Source organism: Solea senegalensis, linkage group LG13, assembly GCF_019176455.1.
Source record: "Solea senegalensis isolate Sse05_10M linkage group LG13, IFAPA_SoseM_1, whole genome shotgun sequence".
Classification (NCBI taxonomy): Eukaryota; Metazoa; Chordata; class Actinopteri; order Pleuronectiformes; family Soleidae; genus Solea; species Solea senegalensis.
This window is the reverse complement of record NC_058033.1, coordinates 22,190,006-22,206,570: the sequence shown is the minus strand read 5'-3', so window position 1 is coordinate 22,206,570 and position 16,565 is coordinate 22,190,006. Positions and strand designations below refer to the sequence as shown.

Here is a 16,565-nt window from a genome sequence, read left to right as displayed (position 1 = left end):
GTGGAAATAAAGTCAACAAATATAGAGCAAATGTGGATTAATCTGATAACAAAAACTGTATTTGAGCTAAGAGGTAAACAGACAAGGGAAGACAGAAAAAACTGGTAAAGAATATAATGTTTATTCTTCTACGTCTAATGGTATCTAGTTGAAACAAAAATAGAGACACTGGGATTGTGTCCTTTGAAATGAGATCATGAAGTTTACTGTCAATTTTTAAATATGACATCATGTACAGACTGTGAGTTCAAAACAAATTCTTTCTTTTTCATTTGAGGAACTTTGGGTGTTTAGAACATTCCCATCTCCACTGTGCAGTGTGACAACAGACTGAGTACAGAGTTCAAAAGAACTATTTCAGGGACAGAGGACGAGGATTCCTGCAGCAGATGGGACTGAGTTTCCCCCACAGAGCTTTGATCTCACCGTTGTTAAGTCAGTCCAGGGATTTACATGAAGAGACGGCAGCGAGGAGGAAAAGTGAGAAATGTTCTTCAAAATCCTTGGAGACAAAACTGTGTTCAGCTTTAATGGAAGTGGTTCTATATTTAAAAGTTAGTATTTTTAGTTTTCTATTCTGTCCCAATGCTTTCTATTGTGGGAGGCTGAGACTATGACTTTTAGTTAAGTTATTGTATAAATTTGCTGTTGAACAAAGCAGATTCAAGTGTAGAGCTGTGCTGGATTGCCAAGAAGAGAAATGCATTTATTATTGTTGCTGTATTTTAGTCAACACATAAAAACACTTCCCACACATTTACATTTTCTCGTAGTAAAATAAAGGAACACATTTCAGGGACGAAACTGTCAGCCAAGTCAACTGAAGACAACAAACAAACGTTGCGTACATTAAAATAACAGTGTCCACTTCACTTCTGTGTGGGTTTCTTCTTCTTCTTCTTCTTGGCTGGATTACTCTCCGACTGCGTCCGGCTCTTCTTGGCTGGATTTGCCGCCGCTGTGCCCTGCGCCGCCGGTCGTTTCTGCTTTGATTTCTTGTCTTGTTTCTTTTTGGCTTGTCCTTTGTTGACTCCGGGTTTGTCTGCTGGCGCCGGGCGCTCGCCCGCTGGCTCCAGAACCGGGTTGTTGCGCTTTTTGCGCTTCTTTGTTTCGGGCAGAAAACCTTTCTTCTTCTTCTTGGGAACTGCCGCTTTGTCAGCATCCTTGTCAGACTTTATCTTTTCAACTTTAGGTTTCCTGCAAAAAGCAAAATAATAAATGATATATTAGAGTGGCAACAAAATCTCATTAACCTGTCGATTATTTTCGCAATTAATCGATTACTTTTAGTTTCTCAAACCTGGAAATGTCGTCTTGTTTTTGTCCACAAAGCAAAAATGATTCAGTTTCAATGATTTCTTTGTAACCGGAGAACATTCACATTTAAGAAGCTGAGAAAAGAACCTTTATGGTTTAAATCTGTGAACAGTAACGCCACAGAATTAAGCTGCACTTTTATTTCAGCATCGTCAGAATCGTCCTTCAGAACCCTGAGTCGTGGCTCTTTCGCTGTTGTTTGTGTCTCGACTTAAACAAAAACAACAAAAGCTACAAATGGTTTAAAGTTTGAAGGTCAGACAAACTCAGTGTCGTTTTTCATCACAACAAAAAACCTGCGCTTTGCCAAGAAAACAACGACAGAAACAAGCTGCAGAGGAGAAAAGAAGCTGAGCCAGGATCAACGACCCTGCAACACAATAACAACACAATAACCTACGTGTGGAGCATTGTACTTTCTACTGTTCACCTCCTCAGGGTTAGAAAACAGGAGGACGACAGACTGGTGAGTGTTCACACGCTTGTAAATGACCAGTTCACTGTAATCTGATTACAACACTATCTGGTCTCTGTAAATCAGTGAAGGACTTTCAGTTCCTGCTTTTCAAACGTGGACACAGTCTTGCTGTTTGCAGGTTGATGCCAACACAGAAGTATGAATATACTGAATAACCACCAGGGGGCGTAACTGCATGTGTTTGAATGGAAGTCTGAGGGAGAATTAGCCCATTTCTCTAGATTTATAAAGTCGGTAAACGACAGAAGTTTCAGGTCTTCAATAGAATCTGGTGTCAGTTTTGTAAATGACATCCCATAATACCAGTGTGACTGACAGCTGGTCACATTTACTCACACGACTCCAAAGTGTTTGACCACCGCCCAGTACGTGTCTTCCATCTTGCCCGTCTTCTTAAAGGAGATGACGGTGGGCAGGAGCTGCAGGACCTGCTGAAGAGGCTCCAGGTCCACAGACAGCTTCTACACACACACACAGAGACAGAGACAGAGTCAGGACAGGAACCACCACCACGTCAGCAGAGTTCATCCTCTCACACACACTCACAGACAAACTGACCTGGTGGTGAACGTGTTTGACCAGATACTGACAGAGCTCCAGGACCTTCAGCACCTTCTCCTTCACCACTTTGCTCTCAGTCTCACTGACCTGCTGCAGACTCTGAGGACAGAGGACATGAGGGTCAGACAGACACGCAGGACGACCATCTGGTTTTATATAATCCAATTTTATTTGTATAGAGACAGAGGAGCAGACAGTGATGTTGTGATGATGTGTTTATAGAACTACAGTCATGTATATAAGCAGCAGCAGAGACTGCACTGATATCAACTTAATTTAAATCATTTAAATGTTCCGTATTAAAACCCTCTGAGGTGGAACTGTGTTGACTTGACTTACTTCTGTCAGCTGACTCGTGACCTTCACACTGAGCTCCGTCCACGGAGCGCCGCTTAGCAGCTTCTGGACCTCGCGGCTCTGCATCGCACGCAGCACCAGCACACACGCCTGGCCCTGAACACACAGACAGACAGACATACAGACAGACAAATCAATCAACATACATGTGGATCAAACGACAGAATGAGCTGCTACTAAATGAATGCGTGGCAGCTGAAAATGAGCAAAGTACAAATACACTGCTGTAAATCTGGACTCAGTCACTGTCTGCTGCGCTAGAGACGAGTGCATTAAAATCTGTATTAATCAGCAATAATAGAGCACAAAAATAACAATTTCCAACATTATACAGCTGTTATTATTCACGAGTAATTCAAAGTAAAGAAGGCAGGACAAAGCATTAAAACAAAAGGATTAAAATGTGTCGCCTCAGTTGACACAAAACTAATATAAGCTATTTTCATTTTACTTATTCTTTTGACATTTATGGGTTTAAGAGAGAAGATCTTTTTGTCTTTATCACTGGTTCCAGTGTTTATTCAATTATTAAAATCATTACCTGTTGATGTTCTCTGACCCCGGACGTGATGTGCTGAACTGCCGTGTCCAACAGATTCACACACAGGACCTGGAAAGCAACACACAGACACACACACACACACATGCTGCATTAGTGACAGGGCGTGCGGTCACGTGACCTGTTCTCTGAAGGACACGCGTCGCTCTACTCACGGGGAATCTGTTGAACAGATCTGTGAACATCTGCGTGGTCAGTGGACTCTTCCTCCTCTTCATGTACGAGGTGAGAGCGTCTCTGAAGACGGCGGAGACGCGATCCACGTCCATGTTCCCCATGAACCGCAACTACACACAGACGGACAGACAGAAGATCAGATCAGACAGACAGCACAAAAGAACAGGTGCAACACACTGCACGACACATTAACACTTTAATTATGACACAGTGTCACAGTGTCTGCTGTGAGAAAGGATTATTTACTTTCCCTGACGCTGCAACACCGTTTCTGTGGAAACAGATTTCTCATGTCTGACAGAAATTTCAGATTTAGAACAAAACCAGACAAATGCAGTCAAAGAAATCAACCAAACTATTTAATGACTGCAGTGATCTTTTCAACACGGATGGAGAAGAAACTGAGTGAAAAACTCTTTGTGAGAACAGACACTAAAGACTAAACGAGGCTGAGTTATGCAGCTGTAACGCACTTCCTGTCCCGGTTAACTACACAATTAAATGTTGAATTAACTCAGAGCAACACTGGATATTATGGGAACAATGAAAATGCATTGAAACGAGCAAACTTGAATGTGAATGCGAAACGAGCAAACTTGTGTTCGAGCTTGTAAGAGTTTGACGTTTAACTGTAGTTGTAACACCTGAGAGCAGATTATTAGTATTTTGAGATAAACGTACTTCACTCTCTGCCGTCTTCTCCTCTTCAGTGTCAGCAGGAGGCGGAGCTCCTCGCAGGACTTTCATCACGTACAGCGACGCACTGTAAAAAAAGAGTTTGTCAGCAAAAACACGATGGCCTGATTTATTTGAGACAAAATAAAGAAGAGTGAGTCTGCTCGTGTGTGACGCTGCTGTGGCTGCGTGATGTTAGTCATCACGTGTCAGAAGGTTCAGCTTCATTTCTTCTCTTCAGTACCTGAAGTAGTAGAGAGACACGGACGAGTCAGACAGTTTCTGGGCTTTGGTCATGAGTTTGTGCAGCAGGTCGTGGAGCTCCCCCTGTCTGTCACCAACGGTCCTGCAGTAAACCTTAGACCGACACAGCTGGTTCCTGAAGGAATGAATACAAATCAATAAGTTAAAAAAAAAATCATTCAGCTTCAGAATCATTTTGATTTTGTAAAGAACGTGTTTTCGTTTTCTCGCTCCGCGCCTCAAATTACAATTTAAAAACAGTGTTGATCTGAGATATTCAGAGAGGAAGAACTCTCAAGGGAGTTTGGTGTTTTTAACATTTTACAGTGTGGAAAACGTGTGGGAGACACCTGTGGGGTGGAACTAAACCCTCAATGTGATCATGTTTAACAGCGACAGACACAGACTCTGTGAATGTCCTCGGTCCACAGCGGAAGTCTGAAGTTACCTGAAGATGTCTGCAGCTCGGCGCAGGAAGTCCTGCTCCTGCTGGTTGCTGTCGGAACTCATTCCTCTGTCGATGAGCAGGAGCAGAGGCTCCACCAGACCCAGCACCAGAGGACTGCCCGCCTGCCTTGCTAAGAAAACCTCAATGAGGTCCAACACCTGCACCAAGCACACCAGGCATTAGGGTTTCATTATGTTTCATGATTATGTGAGATTTTCACATCGTTTATAGACGGAGGAGAAGAGGACACGACACCTTGATCTTAAAGTCTCGGACCAGTGACTTCTCCCTCTGTAGTTTCGTCTTCTCGTCCTTCTTGGCCTGGGACTTTTTCTTCTGCTCAGAAAACAGAGCTGCGAGGCCTTTATCGAGCTTCATCATGGCTTCATCGTCCAGGTCTTCATCACTGGCCTCGTCCTCCTCCGTGGCCTGAACACAGAAATAAACACAGGATGTATGACATCGTGTACCTGCTGTACAGTTAACCGATTACAATGTGAGACAAGGACAGGACTCAGCACGTAGCACTGCCCCCTGGTGGTCAATAAAGTGAGATTTAAATGTAAAAAATCCTCACCAGAGCGTCCTGCTGCTGCAAAACCTTCATCAACTCCAAACGGAAACTTTGGTCCACCACTTGTCCTTCCATGTCCTCCTCCTCATCTTCGTCATCCTCCTCCTCTTCATCCTCCTCCATTGCTTCATCATCCTCATCGTTGTCAGAGTCCTCATCTGAAGTTTCCTCCTGGCAGAGAAACGATAGTTTAGAGGTTTAGAACGTGAGCATTTTCTGATTCTCATGTAGAAAACTGTGTGAAAACACATGAGGTGACTGACCTCCATTTCCTCATCATCATCATCATCATCATCATCATCATCATATTCATCCTTTGACTTCTTCTTCTGGGTTTTGTCGGTGTTGTCATCTGTGATGATCATCGCACCGTCCTCCTCGTTATCCGTCTCTGGGTCCAAAACCTACAAAAACAAGAAAATCAGGACATTAAATGCAGAGAACGGTTGTTTTTCTAAATTAGTCTTATCGTCAACAAACTGATGAAAGCTGCTCTGACCGTGGTTATTTTCCAGTTCCATAGTCCACAAAGACTCCACACTACTGTCACATGGTAAACAATAACAAAAACAAACCTCACTGACACGTTACTTACGTCTAAGATGGCGGTGAGTGCCGCTGCGGTGACGTGGGGACAGATGGAGGAGAAGACAGTTTTGCAGACCTGTCTGATGTGTCTGCTCGGCTGAGACAGCAGGGACAACAAGATGTCCACCATCACCTCCACCCAATCAGGTTCTTCGTCCTTGTCTGTGGCTGCAACACACACACACACACACACACAAGCTTTATAGAAGCATGAAGTGATTTCCTCGACAGCAAAAAACAACATGTGAACAAACATCAGTGTTAAGATTCAAAATGTAGCAAACAAACTTTAAGAGGCTAATGTTGCTCAGGTGATGATGTGATGGTGATGTTCAGGTTCAGTTTATTCACAAACATGAAGGACAACTCTTTTCACTTTGTGTTTCAGCTCAATGTTCAACACAATTTGATCGAATAAGACGAGCTGGGATATTTGCATTATGTAATTTGATGGACCCACAGTGCAGTAGAGCTTCAACTAAGGATTATTTTCATAATCCATTAACTGTCGATTATTTTCTCGATTAATTGTTTGGTCCATAAAATATCAGAAAACCTTTAAAAATGTTGATCGGTGTTTGTCAAACCTGGAAATGATGATGTTCACAAATGTCTTGTTTTGTCCACAAACCAAAATGATTGACTTTCAATGATTTCTTTGTTATCCAGAGCAAAGAAATGAAGAAAATATTCACATTAAAGAAACTTAAACAATCGTAAATCTTGTTTTAATCATGAAAAAAAATTCAAACCAATTTTCCGATTATCAAAATAGTTGTCGATTAATTTAGTAACCGATTAATAAACGATTCATCGCTTCAGTTTGGCAGCATGTGACTCGCTGCTCTGTTCAAAGTCAGTGAAAACACTGTGACTCACCTGGTTTCTTTTTCTTCTTCTTTGTTTTGGTCTGCTGGGCGTTGTCCACGCAGCTCTGCAGGTCTTTCATGATGTCCAGCAGCTCCTCCGGGGCCTGCAGATGTAATATATGTATACATGTATATATGTATATATGAGAGCACTCATTATACGGATGCAACGGCAACAAAAACACGACATAATTCAGGAAAAACTACAGTCCTCCAACAACAGCATCGAGGATACAATGATAGAGAATAACGGCGTGACTGTATGAGGGCTGTGTACCTTGAACAGGTGCATGCCGACCAACAGGAACAGCTGCTGAAAGGCTTTGCTCTCGGCCGTTTGGTCTTTCTTTGCTTTCTTACTCAGCTTTGCCACAGACTCCATCATGCTGGAAGAAGACGCGCACACACACACACACTCAGTCACAGGCAGAGGAAGAGTGACGCTGCATCACACTCAGTCACAGCAGGACATGATCATACCTGTCCCAGGCCTGTTTCTGCTCGGCACTGAACGGCCGGCTGCTCTGGACAAACTTGGGCTGGTGAAGCAGAAGCTGAGCGAACTGAGCCACGTGGTGGATCCACAGAGTTCCATCTGCCGTCACACCGAGCACTCGCTTCTGACTGACCGCTTCACCTTCAGCCGGGTCCTCAGTGAGGGGCAGGTGGTGCATGGACAGGAGGAGTCTGGACAGTGAGGGGGAAGAAAAACATCAAACAACAGCAACAGATGTTGCAAGAAAAAAAACAATTACTTCATATGATAGCCACTGTGAAATATTACTATTAATCAGTGTATTAGAAGCAATAAAGATTTTATTTGTAGCTGCTGCTGGAAATAAGACAAAATGTGGCGTTTTATTTTGTTGTGGTCCAAAAACAGGACAGAGGCAAAATCTTTGTTTTCCCCTGAGCTTCTCTCACTCAATACAATCTGTCTTTGAATGTTTCTTTATGAATGTTTTTATGCATCATATAAAATAACTTATGTTTTCTTTCTTTGACAAAGGCCTGGAGAAATGAGCCACAGTGACTGTGAACAGAGGTTCATGTTTTCTGGACCTTTTCATGTCTCACCCAAAGAAAGACGTGACGAGTGCGGTTCTTGTTTTCTCGTCGACCGGCACAGAGAGCTTCTCTCTCGTCTCGGTGATGTCCTCCGTGGCTTTCTTGGTGCTGAAGAACGCGTGGAAAAACACAAACCTGGAAAAGAAGCGTAAAGTGACGCGATGTCGTGACCTTCTGTGCATCCGTCAAACACAGACTTTCACTACGCAAGCAACAAGAAGCAAGTCTCACCTGGCCACGTCCATGATGAGATCCTCCTGCTTCTTCACCTGGTGGTTGTCAATGATGGCGGTGAGCCGGGAAACGATCCACTTCCTCAGACGGAACACAACTTCCTTCCTGAGGACAGACAGTGGACAGTTACAGCCGGAGACAACAGACGACAAAGGCACAGAGATGAGACAGAGATACACTCACTGCTCCTGCTCTTCCTGATTGACTTTCTGCTTGCGAGTGCTGAAGTCCAGCAGCTGGTCCAGCTGAGGTCGTGTGAACATGTTCTTCAGCCACAGCACGTAGTTCTGCAGCGCTGCAGGCTGAAGGTGCTGCACCACCTTCCACACTGACGGCACAACAGGGTAACCCTGGTTAGCCAGTGAGGAGAAGGCCACCATCACCACCAGCTGCTTGTCTGAGTCTTCACAGCTCTGCAGGAAGTCAGACACGTACACGTCCATCTCTGGAGCCAGCTTGAAGCGGTCGGGTTTCTACGGGAGGAAAATGATGGAAGTCATTCTCTGCACCGACAATAAAAGTTACCAACAAATATTATAAATATAAGAATGAAAAAATACACAAATGTTCTAGTAGCACTACAAGTTTTTAACCCTAGTTGAATATCTAACATAAAGCCCCTTTAACTTTTAGTCCTCTAAGCTTGTTGGGTATATTTTTCTTCTTGAAATCCCTTGAATCTCCACAACACTGATTGATGTTGCCCTTATTCTCATCCTTATTCTTTCCCCGTTCCTCAATTCTTCAGCTTTTTCTTTCTTATCTCCAACAGTTTCTTGCAGGCTGCTCTCCACAGTTCGTCTGTCTGTCTGTGTAACTTGTTGGGTCCATATTTCTGTCTAAATTTAATTTAAAGTCATTAAAAGGACAGATTCACATTAAAACAAATGATATTTTATGCACCTCCAATTGTGTCTTAAGTCTTAAAGATTGTAATCTGCTCATTATAATCAACAAGCGGTGATCACTGACCTGAGCAGACAACACATGCTCCCCGTAGCGCTCCATCACCTCTCCAGACAGCACCTCCTTCAGCTGCTCCAGAGACAGAAGAGGCAGAGCGCTGCCCAGCAGACGGAAGCTCAGGTAACTGGACACAAACAGGGAGCAGGGACAGATTTAATGAAAATCCAAACCAGGATGTGAATGTGTCACTCCTTCTTTCATGTGAGAACTCACTACGTTGGTCCTGGCTGCTGCTTCAACATGCCGTCAATGATGGCTTTACTCCAGAAGAGCTGGAAGCTGTCTTCCTTCAGTGAGAGCTTCAGGAGGTCCAGAGCCACCGTGGGCAGGACGCACTCCTTCTTCACCGAGTTGGCCGCAGTCTTTAACACCTCCGTCAGCCTGGAGTGAGAGGGGGGAAGAGACAGAGACGGTGGATACGGGGAAAACATCTGCTGCAGTGATCACTCATGAAAACAAAAAGCAGCTTACTTTGGGATGTTGTCAGCATTGATGATGGTGGAGGAGCCCAGCAGCTTCTTCAGCTTCTTTGGTTTGAGGGTTTGTGGGAAACGCTGCAGCGCCACCAGCAGCAGCTGCATCTGCTCGGGAGTGCTGAAGGCAGACGCCAGGTCAGTTTTCAGAGTGGTCAGCAGGACCTCCTCAAACACCTCCTCTGGGATCTGACACACACACACACACACAAATACAATGGCTTTCATAGAAGACGGCTCATAAATAAAAGAATCTGTCAAATCCAAGTAACAGTTTAATTTGTTTGTGTCCTCCAGTTTCACTGCAAAACATAATCACTGTTGTCTTCCTCTGCTGCAGAAGTTATAAAACATAATGTTATCAGCCAGTTCTGGTTCTGATTGTTCGGGCAGCTCCAGTCGTTGCAGATCAAATTTTCAGCATGAATATTTTTTACTTCAATGTTTTTTAAGTTAAAATTGGGTTACAAGGTATATTTCACCCCTGCTGAATAACTCTTATTCAAGAGCTAATGAAGGGGCTCAATGAAAGAGATTTCAGGGAGAGTGAACTCACCTCGGTGAGGATGTCCACCATGGTCTTACTGGGCAGGTCCTTCAAATGTTGTCTGTGCTGAGTGAGGCTCTGGAGGAGCTGCACACATCCCAGCACCACCAGCGGCTCCTGCAGAGACCGGAGACAGAAGATGAACAGTGATACAAACATACAACGGCCTTCACACGGAGCCTGACGTCGGGTCTCTTCACAAACACACACATCTGAACCCTTCCTTTACAAATACACAGCAGTGACGGCAGTGAGTCGACTTACTTTCGAGAGGCGGCCGGACTGATGCAGAGCGAGGACACCGAACAAGTTTCCAAACAAAGCATTTCTGACAAGTTTCTGAAAGACACAAGAAAACATTTCAGACGCTAGTGTGATTTATAAAAACAGCTGGAGCTCAAAGATCAACGATCAACACTCACCTTCTTCACCGTCTGCAGGTTGTGCTTCTCTTTGATTCTGTCCAGGATGCTCTGCAGGGAGATGTCTTCAAACGCACTCAAGACCTGGAGAACAAACATCGTAATGTAATGTGGGTTAGATACATGATACATGAAGAGACATGGATTATTTTGACAGTTGTCTCCACTCACGTGTCCCAGAGCCAGACTGAATCCAGGTCTTGCTGTCTCTCGTGTATGTGACAGTCCATCCACGAGTCTTTTAATGGTGTAGTCATGTTCATCTGCCTGTAGAACACAAAGAAAAACACAACTTGTTTCCTTTTTGACCACACTTGGTATTAATATTTCTATCGGTAACAAAGTTCATTCCTTTCAGAGTAAAAGAATACCAAATATTACCAGAGGAGAAGTTTCTACCAGTTCATCTCTGTCTGTTTTGTTGCTTAACAAATTACTTAATCATACAATTTACCTAAACTAATTAACTAATGGAACAACTCTTAAGTTTGAGTTGACTTCTTGTTTCCAGAGGAATATTGTAGCTGCTATTAAAAAGTAGGCATTACTGATCAATATTCCAATAATAAACTTTCAGCATCATGTTCACAGATAAAGAGATCGCCTCGGATCAACTGTCACATAACAAGTGTCTCTGTAGGAGCGCGGGACAGAATATAACAAAGATCCATGCGACCATCATCTACCACTTTATCCTCCACATGAGGGTCGCTGGTGCCAATCCCAGCTGACATAGGTCAAAAGGCACCAGTCCAGCACAGGGACACAGAGACACACAAGTCAATCAATTTAGTGTGTCCAGTTTGTCTAATCCCCAAATCTGTAAACCACAACATGTTTCCACACTGATAATGATGGTTAGTAAGACAATAATGTAACAATGTCAGCTTCACTCTGTATAATATCATTTCTTCATAAATACTACTTAAGTAAAAATGTTAAAAACTAGACTTTTCTTGTAAAAGATCATTGTTTACAGTGTTTTATAGATATTTAACGAACTATATTAATTCTCCCACTGCTGTTGACACTGTTACTGCTACTGCTACACATTTCTCTGGTTCTAGTCCCGGTCCAGCAGAACCATGCCGGTTTCCAGCCTCACCTTGTTGTTGGTTTTCAGGTACTGGATCAGACTCTCCACGGCCTTCACTCGAATCTCCTGGTCCGGTTTGGCCAAGTCCCAAAAGAAGTCGAGGAAGACGCGGTTCTGCTGCAGGACCCAGGCGGTCCGGGCCGGTTCTGGGGCTTTCACTGTGAGCTCCACCATCTCTACAGACATGTCCTCACACTTCTACACCAGGATACTGAGGTCCATGCTGCCACAGCAGGAAAACGTGCCTCACTACGCAGCTACTGCTTCCGGTTCACACCCCGCCCCTTTCCTGCCACCTTTTCAAATCACTGAAAAACTTTATTGAACCAAGCCAAAAACACACAGCCGTGTTAAAAAGTCAGTATTTGAAGAATGTACATATTATATACTATAAATATATGTACATATATATATTTATACATAAATATATATAATATATATAAATAAATATATATATGTTTGGTATTATTACTTTTTTCTGACAGAAAGACAATATTTGAAAGCATTTATTATTATTTTAATAGTCACAATCTGACCCACTTAAGTTATTCTGTGACAGTGATACAAATGTTTTAGTGCAGTGGTTCACAAACTGTTTATACCAAGTGCCACCTGAGAAAATATTGAGCTCTCACAGTAACAGCATCATTAAATGTTAAAGTGGTGTAAATAGGTCTCTCTAGGGCTGCAATTAACAATTATTTTCATAATCGATTAATCTGTCGATTGTTTTCTTGAATCGATTAATCATTTGGTCCAGAAAATGTCAGAAAAAGTGCAACTCAAACCTGGAAAGGATGATATATATGTACTTCACATTGATATAGAGAAATTAGACTAAGATGGAGCAAGTGACTGTAATTAATATTTAAGTTTATTGTTTTGTGTGTTTAATTTTCTACACACCCCTCCACTTCAATCTCATACTCTGGCATATACAGTAGAAGAGTATTTCTGATTTTACCACCCGAGGAAGCTCCCGTACCAAGGCTGGTACACGTACCACAGTTTGAAGTTGTTTTCAATAAGTCATTATTTGAGATGAGTCAAATATTGTAGTAAGGTATTATTCTGCGTAAGACACAAACAGAAACCAACTCATTTTAAGATAGGTGTCAAGATTTTGCGATAGCAAATAATTTTGGTACCAAGAAATAATTTTTCAGATAGTCAAAACTTGCATGTAATAATCTGTTGGCCATTAAACTGAATCTGCAGAAGTTTGTATACAAGATTAAAGAGATTGTACAAAAGACATTAGAAAACATTCTCTCAACTCAAACCCTTTTTATTTTTCATTAAAAATATATTCTTTATTAAAACTGCATGCTAATTCCTTTCCTCGCTGACCAGAGCATGTAGTGGCAGAGGAAGAGTTGAGGCTGGGAAAAAGAAAATCACATTCAGTCAGTATTACAATCAGAGTGCATTTGTTTTTTAGTGCTCGTTTAATCCACAGAAGCAGCAAGCACAGCGTCCAGGGCACTCTGAGCCTCTTTTATCTGCTGCTCCAGTCTCTGCTTCATGGCTTCATTCTGGGCTTTCTTCAGCATGTCCTTCATGTCCCCAATGGCTGCCCTGTATCCCGGGGTGTTGTGAAACACTCTGACAGCTTTGTCGCCGCTGCTCACCAAGAAGCGTCCATTAATGTCAAATCTAAGGTCAGTGATCTCTTCGCTGTGGATGCCGTGCATTTCCTCCTCCAGCTGGCCGCTCGCTGCACTGTACAGAGCCACGTTAGAGCCGTCACTGATGGCCACCACCCGGCCGTCTGGAGACAAGGCCGCCCGACTACCTTCAGATGTCACACAGGGGACAGTTTTCAGGAGGTAGGGATCCTGTTGCTTTTTGTACTCTACATTCGTGTTCCACAGCTTCCACGTGCCGTCTTTGGAGACAGTCACCATTCTGATAAATACATCAAAAACATAGAGAACGGCAGTTAATACACTACATAATAAAATCAACAGTTTCAGTCAGCCCATCATCACTTTAGAAGACGTCGTTACCTGTGAGAGTCATTAGAGAAGGCAAACGAGTGAACCCCAGCAGAGTGGCCCTTCAGGTCAAACGCTCGCACCACCTCCTTGAACTCTCCTCCTTTCCCGAAGCAAACCTCCCACACCTTCACGTCAGGAGTGAAGCCACAGGATGCCACAAACCTGAGAACAGAAACAAATGACACACACTTCCATCTCTACCTCAGTCACATTTGAATAAATACATGATCACATTTATCTCATTGTGACAATATGCGTCACAAAAGACAAGGCTAGGCTAGAGTGACAACATTTTTTAAGAGATTGCAATGACAGGAGGGGGACGGGGACTGACCTGCCACATGGGGAAATGGAAGCATAAGAATTAGTCATCTGGTTAGTGTTGATAGAGGCCAGTATCTCTCCTTTAAGATCCCAGATGTGGATGCAGGTGTCAGTGGATGCACTCATGATAAACTTGCCTGCAAAGAGGAGAAACATAATCAGCACTCATGTATTTCTGGCAGGAGCCAAACAAGGAGAAACTGAAAGCATTACTAATCATACTGCTTCTACCACTGGCTTGTTGTAGAAGCAGGTGAAGTTGTACACTCAATAATAAAGCAAATTTAAGTTCTAAATGAACCAAATCAATTAAAAAGTAAATCGTTTTCATGGTGCAGACACCATCAGAACAAATGTCACCAAAAAAGGGAAAACAAAGACCTAAAGCTGATAACTACAATTCATTGCATATATTCTGTGTACCTGTCTCTGCGATACCGATGTTGAGAATGGGAGCTTTGTGTTTCTGAGGGAAGTCCTCAGCAGCAGCTTTGAAGCTGAAAGTACCGTCATCCTTCTTGATCATTTTGAAGATACGAATGGAATCTCCATTGGCCAACCAGGTGATGAAAGCCCTACAGCGAAGGTGACAGTCAGTACAGGAGGCAGTGGAGTTAACCATCAATCATGTGGCTGTATCCAAAAAACCCTGTTATCTAGTAATGAATGTACTAAAGAGGGAGAGACCTAGAGTCTGGGCTGAAGCGGACCAGAGTGGCATGATCCAGCTCAACATTAGCTCTCAGACACTTGTGTTCCCGCTCCAGGAAGTCCTTGGTGCTCCAGATCCTGACCGTTCGATCATCAGCGCAGGACGCCAGGTATTTTCCATTACTGCTGAAATCAATACACGTCACATTCCCACCATGAGCCTGAAACGAGCAGGAACACAAATACACAAACTCCGTAAACGGTTTCAGAGAGCGACAAGGATGCAGGTCACATATACACACAGCTGTCAGTTCCTAGCACAACTAATGCAGTCCAAAACAAAAAGGCCTGTATATCAATATTTTAGTAGAAATTGGAAAAGACAGATACAGTTGGCGTGTGTCTTCCAATTTACCTTCAGTGAGGCTGCCAGCAGAGGATGGCTGAAAGTGTGCTGTGCAGCTTTATCCTTGCGGCTGCGTAGCTTGTCCTGCTTCTGTTTCTTGGGTGCAGCTCCTTTCACGACACTACCTTCAGCTGAGGGACAAACAAAAGTACAGGGGAGCCCATTATTCACAATCATCATGTTACAGTATGAGTAACACACTCCAGTCAATACAGAAGTAGATAACAATGTGCTGAACACAACTTAATCAGTCTTGTTCAGCACCTAAAGGGAACTCTCATTTTACAGTTGCTCAAAGTCCAGTGATTAGGTCTCTGAAACTTAAAACTGTGAAGACTGTAGTTTTTTTTTCCATTTCAAACGTGGATTCCGTAAAAGGTTTTGTAAGAAGGCTTTAAAATTCACAAGTTCAAGTGTCAGATAGCTTGCCCTATAGATCACATAGCGGAATGATAGTAATCTAACAGTGGTGGAATCTAAGTTAATGATGAAACATGCTCTTATTTTGAAAGGCACTTAGGTGCTCATAATATACTTAAGCCTCTTATTTGAATTAAATATGATTTAAAAAACAAACAAACAAACAAACAAACGTTTGTTCACGATAATTTCCTTAACCGATAATGAATGGTAATGAATGGTCATAAAAGCCTACGTCCCATTGGTCAGTCAGTGTAACATGTACTCATTGGTCCACGGAAGCTGACAAGTCTCCAAAGTTGCTTCAGTTTCTCGGTAAGTCAGTGTGTTGCAGTTTGAATGAGACACAGATGTTTTGACAGATGTCACTCTCTGCTCACACTGAACAGACTGCGGTGACGTGCAGCGATGTAAACGTGTCAGAGCGTCCGACACAGACGGTGAACGAGTCGGTGACTCACCGCTTCAGGAGAGCCGCGGTTAACGTTAGCTCACTGGACAGCTAGCCCTTACCGGTAAACTCCGCCGCCTGCTCCGCTTCTTCTCGTATTTCTTCTTTCCGCTTGCCCACAGCTAACGCCACCAGGACAACCAGTGCACCCAGAATCAGGGTCAGTGCAACAAGAGCAGACGCCTCCATGTCTTAAGCTTTCTGCCACGTACTTCAGGAACGCTCTTTTCTATGGTCACAGCTAATGCTACTACCAGGCAGGCAGTAAAAGTGACACGATACACGAGCCGCTGCGCATGCGTACAAATCTCGGTCTTGTTATTTTGACAAATGAGATGAGCGCCTGCCACAGGACTGGGGTGGTACTGCAACAAATGAGTCTGGTTCAGTGTAAACCCATATATGTTGTTAAAGAGACAAATATCTTTCATTCATTCGTCATTAAAGTGCAGCTTATTATTATTAACTTTTGTTAAAGGAACACTTCACCAAAAAATAGTTGTATTTTTTTTACTAATTGTCAGAGATACGGCCGCCCTGAGACACGTTCCATCAGAGTAAATTGGGATTAAATAAAATAAAATGAAATTGACTATTAAGTTGACATCAAAGGCACTTCCTTCAAAGAAAATAAAAGCCATACTCAGCTGCACAAAGTGGA

General features: G+C 43.1%; 2 protein-coding genes across 2 annotated transcripts; both read right to left on the bottom strand.

Moving 5' to 3' along the window:
* Window positions 1-681: 681 nt before the first annotated feature.
* On the bottom strand, window positions 682-11,903 carry mybbp1a (MYB binding protein (P160) 1a). The gene is made up of 27 exons (XM_044042768.1): window positions 11,662-11,903; window positions 10,728-10,823; window positions 10,557-10,640; window positions 10,399-10,473; window positions 10,144-10,251; window positions 9,586-9,776; window positions 9,328-9,495; window positions 9,121-9,238; window positions 8,332-8,621; window positions 8,146-8,253; window positions 7,924-8,049; window positions 7,327-7,533; window positions 7,124-7,232; window positions 6,857-6,950; window positions 5,985-6,145; window positions 5,653-5,793; window positions 5,393-5,560; window positions 5,071-5,244; window positions 4,816-4,973; window positions 4,369-4,503; window positions 4,131-4,212; window positions 3,428-3,559; window positions 3,255-3,323; window positions 2,696-2,809; window positions 2,354-2,455; window positions 2,132-2,256; window positions 682-1,197 (listed from the first exon to the last, which is right to left on the bottom strand). Exons 1-27 carry the CDS (start codon window positions 11,836-11,838, stop codon window positions 870-872), a joined length of 3,840 nt encoding a protein of 1,279 aa, XP_043898703.1. The 5' UTR covers window positions 11,839-11,903; the 3' UTR covers window positions 682-869.
* Window positions 11,904-12,924: 1,021 nt separating this feature from the next.
* Window positions 12,925-16,184, bottom strand: tbl2 (transducin beta like 2). Its single transcript, XM_044041304.1, has 7 exons — window positions 15,967-16,184; window positions 15,043-15,164; window positions 14,664-14,848; window positions 14,400-14,551; window positions 13,987-14,113; window positions 13,662-13,814; window positions 12,925-13,560 (listed from the first exon to the last, which is right to left on the bottom strand). The coding sequence occupies exons 1-7, from the start codon at window positions 16,091-16,093 to the stop codon at window positions 13,101-13,103; spliced, it is 1,326 nt and encodes a 441-aa protein (XP_043897239.1). The 5' UTR covers window positions 16,094-16,184; the 3' UTR covers window positions 12,925-13,100.
* Window positions 16,185-16,565: the final 381 nt, after the last annotated feature.

Coding starts and splice junctions, on each gene's coding strand:
- tbl2 (XM_044041304.1), bottom strand. CDS start 16,093: ATGGAGGCGTCTGCTCTTGTTGCACTGACCCTGATTCTGGGTGCACTG. Junction 14,849..15,042: donor TGCTGGCAGCCTCACTGAAG/GTAAATTGGAAG, acceptor TGCTCGTTTCAG/GCTCATGGTGGGAATGTGAC. Junction 13,561..13,661: donor TTCTCTAATGACTCTCACAG/GTAACGACGTCT, acceptor TGTATTTATCAG/AATGGTGACTGTCTCCAAAG.
- mybbp1a (XM_044042768.1), bottom strand. CDS start 11,838: ATGTCTGTAGAGATGGTGGAGCTCACAGTGAAAGCCCCAGAACCGGCC. Junction 10,641..10,727: donor TCAGTCTGGCTCTGGGACAC/GTGAGTGGAGAC, acceptor TTTGTTCTCCAG/GTCTTGAGTGCGTTTGAAGA. Junction 2,257..2,353: donor TCAAACACGTTCACCACCAG/GTCAGTTTGTCT, acceptor GTGTGTGTGTAG/AAGCTGTCTGTGGACCTGGA.